The sequence below is a fragment of the Pavona decussata genome, unplaced genomic scaffold (assembly GCF_977016875.1).
Source record: "Pavona decussata unplaced genomic scaffold, jaPavDecu1.1 SCAFFOLD_13, whole genome shotgun sequence".
Taxonomy (NCBI): domain Eukaryota; kingdom Metazoa; phylum Cnidaria; class Anthozoa; order Scleractinia; family Agariciidae; genus Pavona; species Pavona decussata.
The window spans coordinates 2,000,976-2,021,623 of record NW_028145436.1 but is presented as its reverse complement, the minus strand read 5'-3'; the positions used below and the strand labels follow the sequence as shown (position 1 = coordinate 2,021,623).

The window sequence follows — 20,648 nt, the reverse complement described above, 5'->3', positions numbered from 1 at the left end:
AAAGATCGACCAATCAAAAATCAAGAAGCAGAGGTTCCCGCGCATTTTAATTTCGCGGGAAGTTTTTTTTTTGTGAGTTCGTGTTGTGACGATCGTGTTTGATGAAATTTTTCATGAATTGAACCAGAAATGACCCTTCTTACCTCGATTTTACAGCGCCAGCTTGTTCCTAGTCCTTTACGAAGAGGTGGGTTTCAAATTAATCGAAAATTTATCGGGTGCATCAAGCGTATTTTTGCGTAGAGTTAGTAAGCTTACGTCCGCAGCATGAACTGTATGAACACTCGAATTTCGTTCACCCCATTTAGCTTTTCCCGTCGACTTTGCCTTGGAATCTTTCGTTTGTCACAAAGACGATGAACACCTCGTGCAAAGAAGAGAGGTAGGTACTTAGCTTGGAAATCTGTTATTTGGGTAATTTCGACTTGACGCTTTGTCTAGCCTGACATTCATTGAAGCTTTATGATAATTTTTTACAAGCGTCAAGTTTTTCCTTCATTTCAGAGCGATGTTCCTCCGTTCGCTTGCCGCTTTAACAAGAGTAAGTTATCAAGTTTTCATCATTCTGAGGCCATCAATTTATCCCTTACTTTGTGAAGTGTAGACAAAAGTGCTTAGTAAATGTTGTGCTTTTTAATATTTCAAGCCGCTCTTGGAGGTCACATGTTAGGCATAGCTGATGAAGATGGCTGGGTCAAAATTCTGGACTCAAGAAAAACAGGACAAAGATCGATAATTAAAGGTATTACACAGATATACTTCATACCTTTGTACATTTTTAGTTTTCAAAACATAAGCTTTATGATATTTTGATGTTAAAAAATTATGGTCTGTTGTGGTATAAATTAACCTACAATGAAAACATCAAGTTTAATATTAAGCTTTATTTACTGATGCAAATTTCGCTTTATACAACTTATCATCTACTTGTAATTAACAGCTAAACTGTAGAATACTCAGCCCAATTGCATGTTATTGAATAAGAATTGTTCATATTTTTGTTTTCACATGCTTCGTTCTATAAAACATTCTGAGAAATGGAAATGAGGTGGCTGAAATCTAAAATTGCTTTAAGTGTCTCTCACATCATATTTTAATGAGTATTCAATTTTTTTTATGTACACTGTAGAATGGAATGCCCATGAGAATGCTGTGTTTGATATTGCATGGATGGAGGGAGAACAGTTCCTGGTAAGACATACAAAGCAATTTACAAGATCAGATTTCCAATTTATAGATGCACTAACATTGACAGTCTAATAACAGTGTGAATGCAAAATGACTGAGTGGTTAGAACAAACTGCTGAGAAACAGACTTTAAATCTGTAGATCATGGGTTGAAGTCCTGTCCTAGCAGCTTACTGTCTTTGTTCTTGCTAGCCCCTACTAAGCTATGCTTGCAAATAGCCAAATGGTCAGCCTTGTAATGGTTGGGATTTTTGTTAAATTACATGTACATTCAATTTGGATCATTAATATCATTTTTTTTTGAGTGAAGTGCCTTTAAGCTATCTTTGAACAGCTAAAGGGCACTTTCAAGTTATGAACAAAGCATTTTTGGAAAATTATAAAAATTTGATCTTTATTGACACTGTAGGTCACCGCCTCTGGGGACCAGACCGTCAGACTGTGGGATGTCAGCCGCGACAATTGTTTAGCAGTGTACAAAGGACACAGTTGCAGTGTAAAATCTGTAGACTTTAGAGAAGATGACATATGTAAGTTCTGTTATAAACAGTAGTCATTCAGGGCCCACTTGTTCAAAGAGTGGGTAACTTTATTATATTATTTTTAGCACACTTGCACTGATATGAGGAGTTCCTTCCACAAGTCACACTTAACTTTATCCAGCTAGGTAACTTTATCCAGCTAGGTAACTTTATCCAGCAGATAAATCGCAATCACTATCCAGCAGAAATAATCTATTAATTGGAGTATGTTTTATGCACTGAAAAGGATTTATCCACTGGATAACATTATCTTCTCTTTGAACAACCAGCGCCTTAGCACTAGCTTAGTCTGCAGTGTAGCTGCTCTTTAATAGCTGGCAATATCATTGTCCCCCTAGTTTAGCAGCTGCCAGCTAGAGGTATTGTTTCTGTAGTTTGATCTGCTGTTCTTCAATCTGTATCAAACCAATGGTATGAGATGCTGCTAGACTCTGCGTGACTCCCAGTTAGCACCAGTTTATAGTAACAACAACAACCACCTTTATTCTCTTCATGGTTAATTAAAAAGATTGTTATAATTTCATTCTTGTGTAGTAAAAAGAAACTTTAATCATTAGTTGGCTGCAGTGGTATTATTTCTTGGAATGTCTTTGCTGAGTGACCACAAAATAACAAAATTATGACAAGTTACAAAAGATACAGAAGAAGAAAGTAACACTCAAACGGCTCGGTCTTAACAGGACACAATCTTGTCATTAAGTCCTGTTAGCCTCCCTCCTAGACAATCTTTTGGCTTGTCACGCAATCTTTCCTCATTGGGGAGGAAAGATTGCGTGACAAAAAGAGCATCAGCGAGGGAGGCTAAAGTCCCCTGGGCAAGTTAGTTTTCCACTAAAAGTGACAAGAATCTTTTGATGCTCAAAACATTGTTTCAATACTCCTCTGTGAATTTATTAACACTGTTATTGTTTTTGTCAGTTGTGTTTGCCACAGGTGCAAGAGATGGGCATGTGATGGTGTGGGATATGAGATGCAATCGCCGCTCTGGTCACTTCACTCAACCAATCAACATAATATCTAATGCACATGCTGATAGATCACCAGGAACCCCACAAACAACAAAGAAGAAAACAAGGAGATGTTCTACTACAAAACCTGTCTTGGTTAGTTCATGAGTGTTTAAAAAATTGCACTTAGTTTATCAAAAGTGAAGATTCTGTACAAAGTCATGGTTACATATAAAATAGCACATCATTGACAGCAGAAATGCATTGCAGAATGCCAAATGCCGTATTTTACACCACCTTCAACAGTTTGGGGTTAAGCTTTGAACAATATTATATAGGTCTAAGCACTTCTCTATACTTTTTAGGGTTAAGCACTGATTATATAGACAGTTAGCTTTTAGTTGGCAGACATTTGACATTAAAGGACCCTAGTCAGCCTCCGCCATTTTCGATGCCATCGAAATTATTGATATTGCGTGGTGAAGCGAAATGTTATTGCTTTACTGTAAGTTGTGTTCTTGAAAGTATGTTTCATTATCTTTAGTAGTTTCACAGTGATTTCATTCATTTCGACATGCTCCAAATAAAATGTAATAGCCAAACTCTTGCAAATAAACAAAAACAAAGGTGTGGCTGATTAGGGCCCTTTAAAGGACATCATTGATAGTCTGGAATGTACTGTGAGGGGACATCGGACATGTCTTCTTTACATCCTCTATCAGGATGGATGGCAAAACTTGGCTGTGCCACTGGATATTGCGATAAAAAAAACCCAGTGTAGCTTTGTTATGCTATTTGTAAACTTGCCTGCATTTCTCTCTCTGTTTTCAGAGTACAGGGCAACAGAGTGTTACAGCAGTTTTATTTCAAGGAAGTGAAAAGCTCATATCATCCGGGGCAGTGGATGGCCAAATCAAGATATGGGACCTGCGAAAAACTTACACAAACCTCAAACAAGACCCTGTGCCATTTCATGTGTTTCCATATCCTGGACAAGGTTTAAGAAAACATGGTAGGTGTAATTGACTGGCAAATAATAAGAACTTTTTATTTAACTAGAGATACATGACTCGCAAAACCTCGTGAAACTGGGGCTTAGTGGACAGTTGATTTCTATCTTGGTTGCATGAGTGTGTATCATTGTGAGGCAGCAGTTTGCTGAAACCAGTTCTGTTGCATAGCAACCACAAATTGCATTTGATGCCAGCCTGTCTTCCAACCTGTTGCTGCCTAGCAACCTTCCCTCTGTCTGACCTCATTCATACTTTGTTTTCACTGTTGCCAGGCAACAACACAGACACCTTTGACGATATATATGAATATATCTTTCACTCAAATTCGGGTGGCTTAGCTCGCGAGCGTGGGCCTTTGGCCTAACAAATTTATTAACCTCGCTTCGTGAGGAATAACATCCTTATTTACAGAACATTTCTTTTCGCAAATTAATTTATGTTTTGATGTACTGTCCAGTGTTCTAGGTAACTTTCAAGGTCAGGGGGTCAATAAAGAATGTTGAAGGGTCAATAGGTGTGGCTCTCCAAATCTCCTTAAGTTTAGCATTCATTTTGCCAGGTCAGCAAGCTACCTTTCTCGGGTTTTGATATGAGATGCCTCTCTTATCTGGAACAGTGACTGTCAGTACTGGGTATTTAATGTCATAATGCTGGGCCATAGACAAGAAAACACTTGCGTCTCAGCAAACCAAGCAAATTTTATGAATGTTTTCAAAATTCTTATCGGGGCTTGTTCTTTTCTTCTAAACAGCTTCCTGATTTCAGGTCAAGTTTTTGGCTTATGTTAAGTGACAGCACATTAATATTGTTTTGTTTGCAGGTTTTTCATCCCTTGTTTTGGACTCCACTCATTCATGCTTGTTTGCAGGCTGTACTAATGACAACGTCTACATGTACAGTTGTACTGCATTAGGGCAGGAGCCACTTGGCATATTCTCTGGTCACCTTAACTCCACATTCTATGTTAAGGCAGCCCTGAGCCCCAATGACATGTACCTTATTAGCGGATCCAGTGATAACGACGCGTACATCTGGAATGTGACAGACCCTAGTGCCGCCCCCATCTTACTGAAGGGACACCTTGGAGAAGTGACAAGTGTTGCCTGGTGTCCATCTGATCAGGGAACGGTACGTACTAGATTGTCAACGTTGCAAACTATAATCTCTAAATTGTCTACTTTGCTTGGAAAGGTGCCATTTTCAGAGTCAATCCGAAGTTGCCTAGAAAGTGCGATTCTCTGAATTACATGACTTTTGTGTGGAAAATTTCAAGTGACCTTCTGAACCTGTTTATCTAAACCTCTTTCCTAGCACATCTGCTTACAATAGATACCATGTAGTTCCTGAAAAATTTCCATTCCCCTATAAGTGGTGTTTGGTGTGACTCCCACCCCTCCCCCCCTCCAACCCTTTATGATACCAAGCTGTGCAATGGGAACCTTGCACCCCAATTATTTTCCATGGAAGTCTGCATAACGTGAGCTGAATCCAGAGTAATGGACCCATATGACACAATTGCTGGAAACCATAAATCAGCTTCAAAATTTATGAAGAACACTAGTTAGGGAAGTGGAATCCTATTTGGAATCACAAGAATCTTCTGACCTAGTGTGAATCAATACGATGGAAGCAGAAACAGGAGCCTCGTTTTTGGTTTATGAAATTCAAAATGGTGAAACGCCGCCATGTTTTGTGCTCTAACTCTTGGGTAAAGGGGTGGGAATGGGCTATGTGATTGGTTGATTTTTCTGCTTGCACCTATGATTCCAATCAATCAGTTCACACTTGATTGTAAGCAATGGAATCAGAAGTGGAATCGAAAGCAAAAGGAAACGTAATTCCGATTCTGTTGAGATTGCAATTCTGTCCCCTTTTTTATTAACACTGGAATGGGAAGTTCCTTGTGCTTCCAGTTCTGTTGCCAGTGTGAGCCAGCTCTAAGTTTGCTGGGCTGACGCTTCTTCATTTCCTCAGGTTGTGACATGCTCGGATGACAACAGCTTTAGGATATGGTAAGTTAATTTCAGCTGGTAACTACAACAAGAAAATCTCATGCAAATTACATGCAAACCATACTGTTGAATGACATTTTTAAAACTTATAAACTAAAAGATTTCTTACTAAACAAGTCTTTTTTTTAATTTTTTATTAAAGGAGAATTGATCTTCAAGCACACAAGGGTGACAAATTGAATTATGTTGGTGAAAGCTGCCGAGGAACCTTACCAATCTCCTGTTCCCCTGCAAATGGTGAGCAGTTAAAAAACTTTGAAAATGAAGGCATGGAGTCATCAAAACCTCAGTCATCATTTGTCACTTGTTTTTATCAATAAAACAACAACAACAAAAAAGCAAAAATGAAGGACTCAGGGCATGTGTATAGTGCATTTAGATAGCTTTCTGTTGTTTTAGCTCATACATGCCATGTCTGTTGCATGCACGGCCTTCAATTCCTTCAGAAATATATTTCCCTTGGTGATCCACTACTTTATTAAAGCTTCGTTTTGTGATAAAAATGGAAATCTTACACATAATCATGGGATTTACTCTAAACAAAGCACAAAAGTGAAAAAAAATCAGGGTAACATTTGACCTAAACAAATTGAGAGCTGCATGCAAAATACAACAAAAGCGAACCGAGAAGAATTATTATAGTTCAGTGATGTCTTAACAGATATTTTAATTGTATTTTGATTTCCAGATCAAATATCTCCATCAAGACTTCAAGACAGAACACCTGGTTCTTCTCCATCAAGCAGTTCATCCGCAAAGAAAAGACTTTGGACCCCACCAACAAAACTGATCACAAACCCACGATTAAACCACATCTCTAGTCCTGTTGGCATGGTAACAAGTAACCCTTACAGCCCCAACAGAACCCCACCAAAGAAGCAAAACATTCCCATAAAGTCTCCAAAGATTTCTAACCTTCCAATCTCCTTGAAAACAGGTATCATGTGTTTTTTGACAGACACTTAAAAATTTTTCTTTGGCAGAGTTATGGGCTCAATTTACACAGTCACGCCAATTCAGTGGACACTTTTTGCTGCAATTTAAACTGATGCTTCAAGTTGCCTTTGTGGATAAATTTACTGGTCATTTTGACCGTGATTTCACAGCAAATTGTTTCTGATTGTTATTGGGAGCAGAGTGTGCATGATGCGAGCATAAAGGATTTTTTGTGAGGCCCTCCGAAGGAACTCAGGCCCCAGTTGTTCAAAGAGTGGATAACTTTATCCAGGGGATAAGTTGCTATCCTGCAGATAAAATGGATTGGTTGGACTACAATAATTTATCTGCTGGATAAAGTTTTCTGCAATTTGAACTACCGTGGGGCCTGGTGTATCGTCACATCACATCACTTGCTCTGGTCTCATTGCAACAACCAAATCACAAAAATCACCTGTAAAACCGACCCTTCAAATTTGAACCTCCCTGTTTCTGGTTCAGCAGAATCAAAACTTTTTCACAGAAGTAACTATGCATGGCCAATACCTTTCCTGTAATTATTTTTTCAGGTTCATCAACTCAGGGTTGTCCTAACAAAGTCAATAGTCCCTCTCCTGTTGCTTCACCTGTCTCTGTACCCCCCTCTCCAAAGAGTCCAGTTACTCAGACCACATCACCCATGACAACGGCTGTACCAAAGTTCCAGAGTCCAACACAATTGTTGACATCATGGTTGCGAACAAACTCACGAAAACGGACACATAGTGATAGTGATGAGAAAACTGACAACACAACACAAGAAACAAAATCTGAAGCCAGGTCTGAGTTGAAACTGTATGCAACATCCGAAAAGAGTCTTTCAAAGTCCAGTTTGCAATACAAGGAAAAAGCTTTGGCTGCACCTTCACAGAACAATCAAATACAAGAGCTTGGAACAGATGACAGAAAGGAAAATTATTTCAATGACCAAAAGGGTCCTGTGTTGTCTCCATTAAGGAAACGAGTGTGCACTAATAAACTACTGCATTGTACTACACGCAACAATCAAAAACATGAACATGCAAAACCAAACTTGAATCCTGGAAAAGAAAACTGTATTCCTAATCCAAATTCATCTCGAGAAACAAAAGAAGAGGACAGTGATCGTGAACAGACTTTAAAAGAACCGAACAGCAAATCTGTTACAGCAAAATCCAAATGGCAAGCATCAGCTCAAACAAAACCCCAAAATTGGCTGACAGAGTGGAGTGCATACTGCAAAGTCAAGTATGGAGACAAAAGTGTTCAGCTTGCTGATAAAGGAGGTGAAAGTAATGCTACCGACGCTCTGAACGCAAAAAGTGATATCACAGAAGAGGAATCATTGCCTCCCGCTGTACAGCCCTCTATTGCACAGGTAAGAAGGATAAATAAAATACTCTGGTCTGAGACAGTTTGCATGAATGGATTAGTAATTAAATTGCTACCTGGGTCTAGACTGGTCTGTTTTGATTAGCAATTGAATTGCTACATGGGTCTAGACTGGTCTGTCTAGAAGGGTCTATTGAAGGGCTTCCCACAAAAGGGGGCATATATTTGGTAAAATTTTGTTTTTGTGGTTGGATGTCGCTAAATCTTCACACACAGACTTGTTTTCATATAAAAATGTCATTCTGTGATTTTTTTCTTGCTTTTTTTGTTTTTGTGCTGACTAGGTTTTTTGGCCCTGTTTTTCTAAAACATGAAGCCCCTCCCCCCCCTCCAAAAAAAGAAAAGACAGCGAAAAAAATAACACAACATTCTTCATGTCAAAACAAGTCCGTATGTAAAGATTTAGTGAGATCCTGCGAAAAAAAAATCAAAATTTCACCCTTTTGCGGGAAGCCCTTCAATCAAATTGCTCTTACTATCATCCTAAATTCACACAATTTTCACAATCATACTATTTTGTTGCTATATCTAGTAGCACTCACCAAAAATTCATATTATTGCTCTGCTATCTACTTATTAAATTTATAATAATTTATTGATTATTCATTCATTTATTGTTACTTTTAATTGATTTAGGCAGAAGAGGATCCCAAACCAGGACAAAGCATTTTGACTTACTTCAAACCAGTTAGCTCATCTTGAACAGTTTGGAAAGCTGCATTGCACTGTGTTAAATGTGATATAAAATTACCTACTATTTTATCAAAATATGGATATTAAATAGAAGTTATTTTAAGACAGAGATTAAAAATACTGCTTTAAGAAAGTTAACATTTGTGAGAACTGATGTCACTGTAGTTACGAGAGAGATGTGAAATGTAATCAGTGCCAGCTTAGTTGGTGAAATAATTTTCTAAATTCACTCACAAAACCAAACCTGGAAATCACACCTGGAAAATCACATTTATTTAACAAAACTCCAATGAACCAAACTGAAGTGTGACAAGACACCCACCCTGTTCACAACAAATGAAACCTTACAACTCCACTTATGATCAGCATCCAATTTCTCCTTACATTGTGACTACTGGAAACATACAGGTTGGAAGAATAAAACAAATGATCACTAAAGGTATAATATTATTTAAGGAAAGTGCCTTCTACAAAACTAGTATTTTTGTGTGGTTTTTGACTTTGAGGGAAAGCAGATCTTAGCAAGGCCTGTTGAAATCCAGAAAGAAAAATGGGGGTAACCACGCATTTTTTAGAGAAAAATACAAAGCAATGGATGGTGGGGTTTTTTTGTTGTTGCTGTTGTTTGTTTCTGAAATTGAAGCTTTATTATGTCTGAAAAATGCATGGTTACCCCAAATTTTCTTTTCGGATACCAAGAGCACTTGCTAAGTTCTGCTTTCTCCACATAGTTTTAAACCATGCAAAAATATCCCTGTATTAGTGGGCACCACCCATAGGAAACCCGAGTATCACGAGATGCGCAGAACGTATGCGCAGGAACAAAAGTAGGCACTGTCCTTAAACAAACTCTTCCAACTAGTACCATAGGAAATTCACGGAGAACAGTGGGGAGAAAATGAATGTTAACATTACAGTTTAAAGGGTTAAGCCTGGTTCACACTAGCAATGTAATTGGAATCAGAGTCAGAATCAAAATCTTCTGACCTAGTGTAAATCAATAGGCCTTACTTCCGTTCAAAAGGGCAGAAGGCCACCCATGCTCTCTAGTGTAAAGGGACTGGGAATGAGCTATTGTCATTGGTTGCTTCTGATTCTGATCAACCAGTTCACACTTGATCGCAAACGATGGAATCAGAAGCAAAATTTAGAAGAGGAAATGTTTTGATCCTTGCAATTTTGAGTATATGATTTTGATTCCCTCTCCATTTTTTTAACTCATACAGGAACAGAAGGTTCCTTATGCTTCTGATTCCTACTCTGCTTCCAATTCCGTCACCAGTGTTAACCAGCCCTAAACTGGCAAGTCCAGAGGGCAGCAGTGCAAGGCCAAAAAATTGTTTAAAGTAGACAATCATAAAAAAGCTGCAAAAAAGTAAACACAGCACTTCAGATTTAGTGTTTTCTGGTATATTTTATTGAAGTTTAGAGTAACAAGAGAGTCAAAAAGTTCAAGACTGGATATGACAAAAAAACATTACATGATTCCTCTTTTGGAATAGCCATGTAGAACGCACTTAATTTAAATCTGCTTGAAATGCAACTATTTTAGACTATTAGTTCCATGACTCCAGTATGCATCCTTTGATGTAACAAACCTACTGTACTGCTAGATTTTAAGTTTTTAACCTACACAATCCAACAATCCTGGTTTCTCAGGAAAAAAATTTAATCCTCGCCTGCTGTGCACCTTAGTTTACTCAGGCAGATTTTCAATAGGAAGCTGTCAATGGAAAGTTAAAGAGTGAAAATTAGCATTTTGATGATGATGTTGATAACAGTTTTTGTTGTAGGGAGAGCATGAAACAAAACCTTTACACATTGACAATAAAATCAATGAAATACAGGGGAATATTAAACTTAATGTCTGAGAAACGTAAAGCAACTGCAATATACTCTATGGCAAATTATGTGTGAAATGCTCAACAAACAAGACAATGACTTAAGATGTTGTTATTGAGGGAACACTGCCCTGATGTAGGTTAATCTGTGCGACTTCTAATTAGCATGACAAAAACAACCTCACTTATCTCCCCAACACTGAGCTGAATGCCGGACATTGGATTGGGCAAGAGTATGGGTAGCAACTAATAAAATTATTCTTTTGGGAGAGGGAGGGTACACAAAACAAGACTTACATATTGGCGATAAAATCAAGAAAATACATAGGAATACAATTTACACATCAGAAAACTTGAAACTAAATTTAATTTCTATGTGCGTTGTGCTAAAAATGTTAAACCTATCTAGACCGGGTTTTGGGGGGTGGGGAGATTCTGCTCGTGGCAACTTTGAACCTTAATAACTTTTTTTAATATCTGTGAAGATGCCATGAAACTTTGTGATGTTTTTTAAAAAAAATATCTGAAAACTATTATTTTATGAGGTTGGTTAGTGCTCATTGACTTTGGTGTTACCATGGCAACCAATTTTGACAGGCTATTTTTTTTTTTTTTTTTTCAATTTCAGCACTTTTCTGAAGTTTAAGGAAAATCCAGAAATCCAAGATGGCTATCGCTTGCCAATTATGATGTAATTAGCACATAAATATGACATCATCACTTCTTGATGTGGCCCTAAAAAAAAACATCTTCGGATGTATCGTTTATACTCAAAGTGCCATTGTCATAACTTTAGGGGGGTGGGGTGCAATCCGCTCCCTGGAGCACAGAAGACAAAAAAAGCCCAGACCAGATACGTTCAAACACATGTATCACTCACATCCACGTCAATTCCTGGAGCATCAAATTTGAATACTTTGGAATAGAAATAGAGCTCTCCATCCAAACATAATTTGATGTTCTCTGCTTTCCTAAAACCATGTTGTTCACCTTCAAAATACAAAAAGGATGATTAATACCAAGGAACAAACATGGTATATTTTAAAAAGTTAACTTAGTTTAATAAAAGAAAAATAGTTTTATATTTCTATTGGACAGTGCTTTCAAAGATGTTCTTATTCATCAATTATTAAAACAGTTTTTCAAATATTGGCCAAACTTTCAACAAGCAACAGTTTCCACGCTTTTACAACAACAATTTATTTTTATAAATTCAGTTCACATAAGGGGCTTGTCCTGCAAATAGCCACAAAGCTAGTCGAGGCGGGACAAGACGAGCACGAGAAAATAATGGAAAAAAAATTACAGTAAATTACAAACACGTTGGAAAACAGAAAAAAAAAAAACTTTACACAATAACGCAGATTTAGATAAGGCTCTGCATCAGAATTAAAGTAAATTAAAGTAAATTTTTATTATCATTAATATTACATAGAGAAGAGATGAAAAGGGAAAAGGATAATCAGATTATACTGGCAAAGAGAAGGATATGGATGATCAGTTTTTCATTTGGTCAATTATCGTTTCCACTTCAATATAGGAGTCTACAGTTTCAAGTAAATTGTTGTTGTTGTTGTTGACCTAAATTTCCTCCAAAACAGACCTCTTGCACCAAATTGCCCCCTTAAAAAACAAGTTGCAGGAATCCTGATAACAACAGCAACATAGTGATCAGAAAATCTGAGGAGAGTTGGGGGGAGGCATCGCGTTCTGAAGTATGAAGGCGGGGGGGGGGGGGGGGGCCTAAGAAAACATCCCTTCTGTGGGAAAAGTGTGCATATTTTACACAATATAGAAAAGGCATATCCAAGTTAGAAATCCTATTACCAGTACTATATTGGGAACATTTCCTCTTTTTTTTTAGGTGTCAAAATATCAAATTTTCTTAATGTCCAAGGAAATTATGTGACCTACCTCTCTCTAATAATTTATAACATTATTTTAATGTCAGAGGAAGTGACGTAGTCTCTTTACCTCATCAGTGGTTACCCATCAGTAATTTCAAATGAGCACTTGTCTCTGATAATGTTGCCTAGCCCAGAACAGTCGACCAACAAGTAGATGGTATTGGTCAGGATAATTTGAAACAAAGACATTACTGTACCTTCAAATAGTTTGTATGCCACAGGATACCCATTTTCTTTAGCTGCTTCGTACATCATTTTTGACTGATTTGGTGGGACAATCTTTATTGCAATCAAATATTTACAGGTGAGGACCATAAATTATACAGAAAAAAATCTCTGAGTGTTAATTGCCCATCGAAACTGGGTTGAATTTGTTTCTACTCCATCCCCAGCTAATGACGTTTTAGCACAACTCAACATAAAAATTATTTAACTGCACTAACTATTTTACTAATATCAGCAGAATTTCAAATGCTGCTTTCTCCAAACTAGACAAGTTAAATTGGGGAGCTGCATTTACATTCAATTCAATTGCTCACTTTGATGATTTTTTTAAAATTTTTTATTTTATTTTATAAGCTTCACCAACAGATAATACATTACAATAACAATCAATAACTTACATGTACAGAATACAACAAAGAACACAATATGACAGGGAATCTGTAACAGCCAATTACTGCGGACCAAGAACATTAGAAAAATTAAAAACACACAGACAGGAAGGGAAAACTAGAAGCAGCAGGATATGGGGCAAGCGAGATTGTGGCACTTGTTACACTTAAAGCACACAGATCTAAATCCAGATTTAGAGGTATGTGGGTTTTCGCAGTCGTTAAGTTACTTAAGGTGGAGAAATAATACTTTTATCCCCTGCTTTGTGCTTTGCTTTGTGATAATGTAAATCTTGCCTATGATCACAGGTTTTTATTCCAAACGAACTACAAAAAAGTGAAAAGATCTAAGGTAATGATTCCTAATGGAAATGAGGGCCACCTGCAAAAAAATATCCAGCAAATCTGCAGAGCCAAACAACAAAAGCAACCTGAAAAGCATTATTGAATAGGTTTGTTAAATTACCCCAAGTCCTTTACAATAATTGATCAAAACATAGATTCAGGACTCCAACTCTCACCTTGTCTTCACTACCCTGAAATATACATAATGCACATTTGAGAAGGTCAACACGATGAATAGGCGACCGTGCTATGTACACTTTCTCATCGCAAGGATCTTTTAAGGGGCCAATTAGGGTGTCGATGTAGTGACTCTGAAACTTATGAGTATCCTTAGCTAGAGCTGCCAGGTCACCTATTCCATAAAAGCTTGCTCCTGCACTGAACACATTGTGAAATGTTAAGGCAGCTAATGCAGCAAAACCCCCAGCGGAGCCACCGTCAATAACCAGTCTAGCAGGATCGGCTTTCTTTTGGTCGGCCATGGCCTGTGCCCCACTGCAACAGTCTTCAATGTCTAAAATGCCCCAGCTGTATTAAACAAATTGCATGAATTCATGAATATTTAGTTAATTAAATTTTCCACAGGTCCAGCAGCTCCTTGGAGAACCCTTATAATGTACAGGACTCAATTTAAACCAGCCCTATTAGACTGGAAATTTCCTGTTGAAATTTTTTTTTCAAATTAAAGAATAAAGTGGGATGCACAAGTCACAAATTCTCAGTCCACCTTCAGTCAGCAGTTTGTGAATTCTAACCCATGTCTGTTTCTAACAAAAAATTATTGTTTGGACTGAAAATTTATGCAACTTTCACAATTTTTTTTATTTCTCTCGGCAGTGCACCAGTATGAATTTGACATGTAATACTTTATAATTTGAGAGACTGAACATGGAAGAGGTAAAGAATTCCTTTGTCCCAGGAAAAGTCCAAAGACAGACCGATCTAGATCTAGAGTTGCTCATAAACTGGAGATTTGGAACAAAAAGGGGGTTTGGGAGGAACTGAAAAGTATGTCAAAATGTAATAAAATTTCTTTTTCTCTCAACAAAACCCCTTTCTGCATATATACTCCTTTTTACAATATCTGTAAAAAATTCCTGCGCACTGATTGGCTCATGAGTGATAAGAGTACAGTCAACAAAAATAACATCACATGTAACGAGCAGGCTTTTTCAATGGAAAATAAAGGCAATTCTGCTCGAACTTTTTCCGTGTTATTGTACAAAAAATGGATGGCAGTTTTCTATGGTCCATACTCTTAAGGACGGTGCCTACTAATATCGAAGTATTTTTGTGCGGTTTATGACTATGCAGGAAAAGCAGATCTTAAGAAGGCCTATTGGAATCCAAAACGAAAATTAGGGGTAGCCACGCATTTTTCAGAGATAATTAAGCAATATCTCCAAAAAGTACCAAAATATGAAGCAATGTATGGGATTTTTTTCCTTAATTGAAGCTTAATTATCTCTTTAAAATGCATGGTTACCCCCAATTTTCTTTCGAGATACCAAAAGCGTTTGCTAAGTTCTGGTTTCTCTGCATAGTTTTAAACTGCGCAAAAATGTTCCTGTATTAGCAGGCATCACCCATAGGAAACCCGAGTATCTCGAGATGCGCAGAACGTATGCGCACTAACAATAGCAGGCACCGTCCTTAAACACTGAAAAATGATGCCATAAAATGTTTTATACATTTTATGACATCATTTTAATTGAAAGGGTGGGTGAAATAAAGCCCCAAGTGACTTTGTTTCACAAGTGAATACAAGGCAATTTGAAAGGAGAATCTAGCAATTTATCAGAAGTCACTCGGGGCAGGCACCAGGCACCAGGCACCAGGCACCCCTTATTGGTCTAATAATAGTAATCAGAACATAGGAAACTACCGTCATTTGTTAAATCACACCCCCCCTCCCTTCCCGCTCTGTAAAAGTTGTGATGAGGATGATAAGAGGTGAAGGGATCAGTACAACAATACAATAATAATAATGATGATAATAATAATAAAAATCAAAGGCTCCTGTGAGCCAACTCGTGAATGCAGATGACACATAGTAATTGAAATTTAGACGGCTACGGAAACTTCCTCGAAAGCTAAAAGAAATTATATCTTTGCCCGATTATGTAACGAGAAATTACCATTCTTGTACTATAATGATTTGATTGACAAATTATTCTGTACAGATTGAATAAGCCGATTATTCTGATGCGCCGATTAAAAAAAATCACGTGTTTTTTTTGTTCAAAGTTCATAGAAGCACGCCATGTGCAGCTACGTCATGCAAATTCGTGTCCCCGATAGTCTGGGGCTACTGGATTTCGCGATCAGGCTAATGGATTCTAACCATCACTTGCCCGATGGGCAAGTGAGGTTTTTTGGGGAATTAAAATTACAAAATTACTGTAGGGCAAGCCAATCTCACAAAGGGAAATCTGTTCAACAAAGTATCGCATTACATTTCATGCCCGACATAAATGGGTGATATTTTTCCTTTGGAGTTCAGTCCACGCAATCCTCAAGTAAAAATAATGAACTATGACAAGCTCTTGCTAAATATGAATTATTTATCGACTGCGTCCTTTCGCTTTCCCATAAATTACCAGTTGTAAATTTCGAAAATGAAACATTTTTTTCCCTTTGAAACCTCCATGAAAGCTGACAAGATCTTAAAGTGTTCATTTCACCAGAAATTTGCATAATTTTGTTTACGACGTCAATGGTGCGTGACATGGCACGTTCCGCTTTCGCGTGAAAACTGACAAATTGAATTATTTTTTAATTAAATTATTTCTAAATTAAATTATTTTTAATTCTTAAAAGAAACCGCACTCTGTAGAAAAAAACGAAAAAATCCTATAACTTTGCTCAGATTCAACGAAAAATCTCCATTCTTACACTAAAATGATTGTCAAATTATTCTCTACAGAATGAATGAGAGAATTCTGACACGTCGTGAAAAAAATTTTCATATTTTTTTTTTCACTAATTGAGTTTACGACCCCAGACTTTCTGAAAAACTGAAAAAACTTGTAACTTTGCTCAGATTGAACGAAAAATCTCCATTCTTGCACTAAATGATCGTCAAATTATTCTCTACATATTGAATAAGAATTTCCTGATGCGCCGTGAACAACAAATGTTCGCGATTTTTTTCCCACTAATTGAATTTAAAACTCATTCACTGCGCACGCCCGAAAGTTAACGACAAAACCGACCGACCGACCGACCAACTAACCAACCAAGTCCACAGTCAACTATCGCTATAACTCGTTCATTGCGCTACGCGCATTCACGAGTTAATAATGATGACGATAATTATAATAACAGTACAGTAGAGTGCCATCATTGAAAGTTCTAAGCCCTTACTTCTTCTTGAGAGCATTTCTGTATTTTGTTCCAAAGCCAGTACTGCCACGGTAGTTGACGTCAAGCACTGCAAATCCTCTGGAAGTGAAGAACTGCTTCTCGAGATCTAAGATAGGTGAACATGCTGAAGTGGGACCACCGTGAACCTTTACCAGCAGCGGAGGGTACTCATCCTTGGGACCTTTATAATCCTTGTTCTGTAATAATAATAATAATAATAATAATAATAATAATAATAATAATAATAATAATAATAATAAAGTGGAAAAATACCAAGACCTGAGCCCAATTGTTCGAAAGCCGATTAACGCTAATCCCCTATTAAAAATTAACCGAGGTTTTCATCTCGCTTATTTTAAATGTTTTCAAGAGCTAATTTTAAGCTAATGGTAAAGAAAAGTCTTAGTCAAAACCAAAGAATAAAAAATCTTTTGGAAGAATCTTTATTGATTAGTCATTAAACTTGAATCAAAGTTTATGTTAACCCAGGATTAACTTAACCAGGCTTTGAACAACTGGGCCCTGGTCCAAGAGGTCAGAAGAAGTGGGTCCTAAAGATTCAGGTGATGCCTGAAGTAGTAGGTGCATTAAGAAACATTCTAAAAAGGCTAAAAAAAACTTGAATGTCATTGGAGTGAACACGTCAATTGGGCTAATTCAGAAGTTAACACTGTTGGGAATAGCCAAGACTATAAGAAAAGTTATTGAATTGTAAGAACGATTATCCATAAAGTTCTAGTGAGAGTGCCTTCAGTTGGCAACTGCTTGTTGCAAGCATCAACAAGTAAAACCTGTCTAGCTTCAAGACCTGTAATGCTGTGAAAATCATGAAATAATAATAATAATAATCATAATCATAATCATAATAATAATAACAATAATAATAATTGATGCAGCAATCTTGTGTAAATATGTTTGAATTATTGTTGTTATTATTATTGTTATTATTATTATTATTATTATTATTATTATTAATCAGCTTAGAATCGTTTCTATTAATTTTAGGGTTTTTCATGGGATAATTCCGTTTAACAAATAAAGAAGCCTCGACCGTGCTCTGTTCGTTGTAAAGCACGCAGGGAGCGGCTAGAGCATGAAAGAAGTGTAGGGGGAAACACGAGACATAGGCGAGTGTTTCTCCCTACTTCTTGAGTGCTCTAGCCGCTTCCTAAGTGCTTTACAACAGAAAAGAGCACAGCCGAGGCTTCTTTATTTGTTTTATGATAAAGAATTCTTTTATTTCCCCCTGCATTCACCCTCATTTTCAAAACCAACTTCATTTTTCGAACGAACAGATCTGGCGTCAGCGTGCATCTGTACTCTGATAAAGCACGCTAAAATAAGCCAATCACAATCCTTGTTAGAATGTTTCAAATGATTTGATTGGTTGAACAACACGAAAGCTGTCAGACATGTCAAAACAAGGCATCAAAGTTTACAAACTTTGCTCAGTTTGAATGTAACGACAGTATCGTCGGCGCTTCTTCAGTTTTCCCTTTTAAAAATCAGGATGGAAAAGTAAAATGTTCATTGAAATCAGGTGGATTTGTGGCTCGTGAAAATCTGGACGTCATCAACATGGCAATTCGAAAACAAACTGCTTTAAGCTTGTGGCCGGTAATAAACCAACTGCTGCACTGTGTTTTGTGAATGAACAACAGTCGCATTCACGGGAGCAAGAGGAGTGCTAAAACTGTTGACACCGTTAGGAAAACTGGGCTGCTGTGACTGCTGTGGCTTCCCACTCAATGCTCCAGAGAGGATATCTGAACAAGCTGTAAGTTGTTCACTCGAAGGGCGAGCGTTGTAATTTCTGAGGCTTGCTTCACTGCAGTGTGCGGAGGTGGCCATGATGCGGTGTGATAGAACTTGCACCAAAAATGTAAGGATCTTGTAAGCTTATATATTTGTGTATTCGTTAGCTAATTAAATTTTCCGTTCTCTCAATTTTTTGTTTGATCTTTTTGTACGAGAATATAGCTAACGAGCGTTTACGGGACCTTTTAACACTTGTTTAAGCTTGTGACATTGTTACATCTTTCGTTCTAAAACTTGAGCTGCATGTCCATTTTATGCTATCTTTGGTGTTTATCGTCTCTGCCTTCAATGTAATTTCAACCATTTCGTTGGTTAACATGTTTGCAAATCTCTGTTTGTTTACATTTCTACTTGGCTCTGTGTTTTAGTCGCTAACTTCTTCGGAATCTTCACTTTCAATCACCGTGTTATTTGTACTGTTTTTTTTTTTCCTTGTATGCGCACAGGATGGTCTATGGCCAGCTCGTTTAGGTTTTCTAGGTTATAAAAGACGTCTGGATCGAAAAATTATAATAATAATAAATAAATAAAACCGAGAGAGAAGTCCAGGAATTTGACAAACGGGTTGATGGCATGACACCGTTGCTCCGTGCATCTGTACTCTGATAAAGCACGCTGTTTCAACCAATCAGCGCGTGCGTTATATCGAAATTTTATTATAATAAAGTCGTAGGCTACGTGAAAGCACCCTACGGTTTGTTTTTTTTTTAAGAAAATAGCATACAGATGTACAATACTGCAATAATTAATAAACAAATAATCACTTGTCCCCTGGTGCCAAGATGGCGCATAGGGTCCACATGTGCTTTCCATTGATTCCTGTCTTGCGCTGCAGTGCGCACCTCACTCCAGGACTGCCACCCTGCTTTGGACCTCTCTTTTTCTACCGTGCGCCACCAAGTTGTTTTTGACCGGCCTCTCTTTCTCCCTCCTTCTGGCGTCCATGTTAGGGCTGTAACACAGTCATTGTTCCAGTTTCCTATCCTCAACTGTGTTTTTGGGTGCACTATTGGCATCCTCGGCTCCAGAGTTTCCACGTGGTTTTCGCTCTAAAGCGTCATGTTGTGTGCCGCTCAGCCCCCAAGATTTGGTAGATTTCCTCTAATGTGTAAGGTTTCTGTAATCATTCATTTTTTGCGAGATTAGGTGATTAGCCTAACGCCCAACCCCCAACCTGGAGGGCCAGGGGCTGTCCTTTGTCAGGTCTCTATCCCTCAACCAATCCGATACGGTTGAACCTACCAGGGACTAAGTCCCCACCGGCATAGCTCTTGGGGTCACTGAGACACACAAGCTCCACCACCGCGACAAGGTGACAGGCCCAGGGCGGAGAAAAAACTAAATAATATTTCCTTTATTTTATTAGCTTCGCCAACTTAATATAGATTACATAAACATAACAAAAACTGTTTAAATGATACAATACAATACCTGTGGAGGATAATAGTATCCATATGCCGTGGCATCATGAGTGGTAGGCCATGACACCACTGTTGGAGTGCTGTAGTATGGAGTGTAATCAGTTACAGTGGTTCCATGTGAGGATTTTATCTCAGTTGTTGTACCAGATGCAATGTCCACTCTTATCAGCTTTGTAAACATGGTTAGACTGCCAGCTACCATGTATGCATAATTACCATCAGGAGAGTAATGCAACTGGAAGAAGGACTTGTAGCCCTGTGTATCCAATTTAATTCTTTGAGGTTCACCAGAAGGTTTCAAACATAAAAGCCCCTGAACAACAAATAAAACAACGACAATATTTAAAAATATTGAGGGGCCGTAGCCAGGATGAAACATAGTTAAAAATTATTTCAGAAAACGATCTCTGGCTAACAAACACCAGCCAAAGTTCTAGAATTGCTAATCACGCCTGGTCCAACAACCATGTCATTGATTCTGAAAACGCTTCAATTATTGACAAAGGCACCTTCAGAACCAGAATTTAAACATTAGAAGCGTGGCATACCAGAGTGACACCTAACGCAGATAACAATTCTTGCCCGTTACCTGGAC

The 20,648-nt window shown here is 37.8% G+C and overlaps 2 protein-coding genes and 1 long non-coding RNA gene across 3 annotated transcripts in view; 2 read left to right on the top strand and 1 right to left on the bottom strand.

Annotated features, from left to right (window-relative positions):
* Window positions 1-18: 18 nt before the first annotated feature.
* On the top strand, window positions 19-8,879 carry LOC146487843 (denticleless protein homolog). Its single transcript, XM_085127832.1, has 14 exons — window positions 19-187; window positions 309-382; window positions 505-541; window positions 647-742; window positions 1,130-1,191; window positions 1,598-1,718; window positions 2,649-2,833; window positions 3,509-3,689; window positions 4,511-4,818; window positions 5,665-5,702; window positions 5,845-5,939; window positions 6,391-6,639; window positions 7,208-8,034; window positions 8,685-8,879. Exons 1-14 carry the CDS (start codon window positions 130-132, stop codon window positions 8,748-8,750), a joined length of 2,397 nt encoding a protein of 798 aa, XP_084983958.1. The 5' UTR covers window positions 19-129; the 3' UTR covers window positions 8,751-8,879.
* Window positions 8,880-10,135: 1,256 nt separating this feature from the next.
* The window catches only part of LOC146487842 (uncharacterized), an 18,095-nt gene continuing 7,582 nt past the window's right edge, over window positions 10,136-20,648 (bottom strand). The window contains exons 6-11 of the mRNA XM_085127854.1: window positions 20,064-20,366; window positions 16,815-17,011; window positions 13,625-13,976; window positions 12,687-12,768; window positions 11,463-11,572; window positions 10,136-10,464 (exon numbers count right to left, since the gene is read on the bottom strand). Of these exons, the coding sequence (XP_084983980.1) occupies window positions 10,438-10,464; window positions 11,463-11,572; window positions 12,687-12,768; window positions 13,625-13,976; window positions 16,815-17,011; window positions 20,064-20,366 (1,071 nt within the window). The 3' untranslated portion in view covers window positions 10,136-10,437. The remainder of the gene's footprint in view (window positions 10,465-11,462; window positions 11,573-12,686; window positions 12,769-13,624; window positions 13,977-16,814; window positions 17,012-20,063; window positions 20,367-20,648) is intronic.
* LOC146487841 (uncharacterized) overlaps window positions 10,222-20,648 on the top strand; it is a 26,264-nt gene continuing 15,837 nt past the window's right edge. The window contains exon 1 of the long non-coding RNA XR_014868157.1: window positions 10,222-10,361. This is a non-coding gene — a long non-coding RNA (uncharacterized LOC146487841). The remainder of the gene's footprint in view (window positions 10,362-20,648) is intronic.

Bases quoted from the DNA above. Each gene is read 5' to 3' on its own strand.
- LOC146487843 (XM_085127832.1), top strand. From the start codon at position 130: ATGACCCTTCTTACCTCGATTTTACAGCGCCAGCTTGTTCCTAGTCCT. The intron at 3,690-4,510 runs GTAGGTGTAATT...TTTTGTTTGCAG, and splicing joins ACAAGGTTTAAGAAAACATG to GTTTTTCATCCCTTGTTTTG. The intron at 5,703-5,844 runs GTAAGTTAATTT...TTTTTATTAAAG, and splicing joins GACAACAGCTTTAGGATATG to GAGAATTGATCTTCAAGCAC.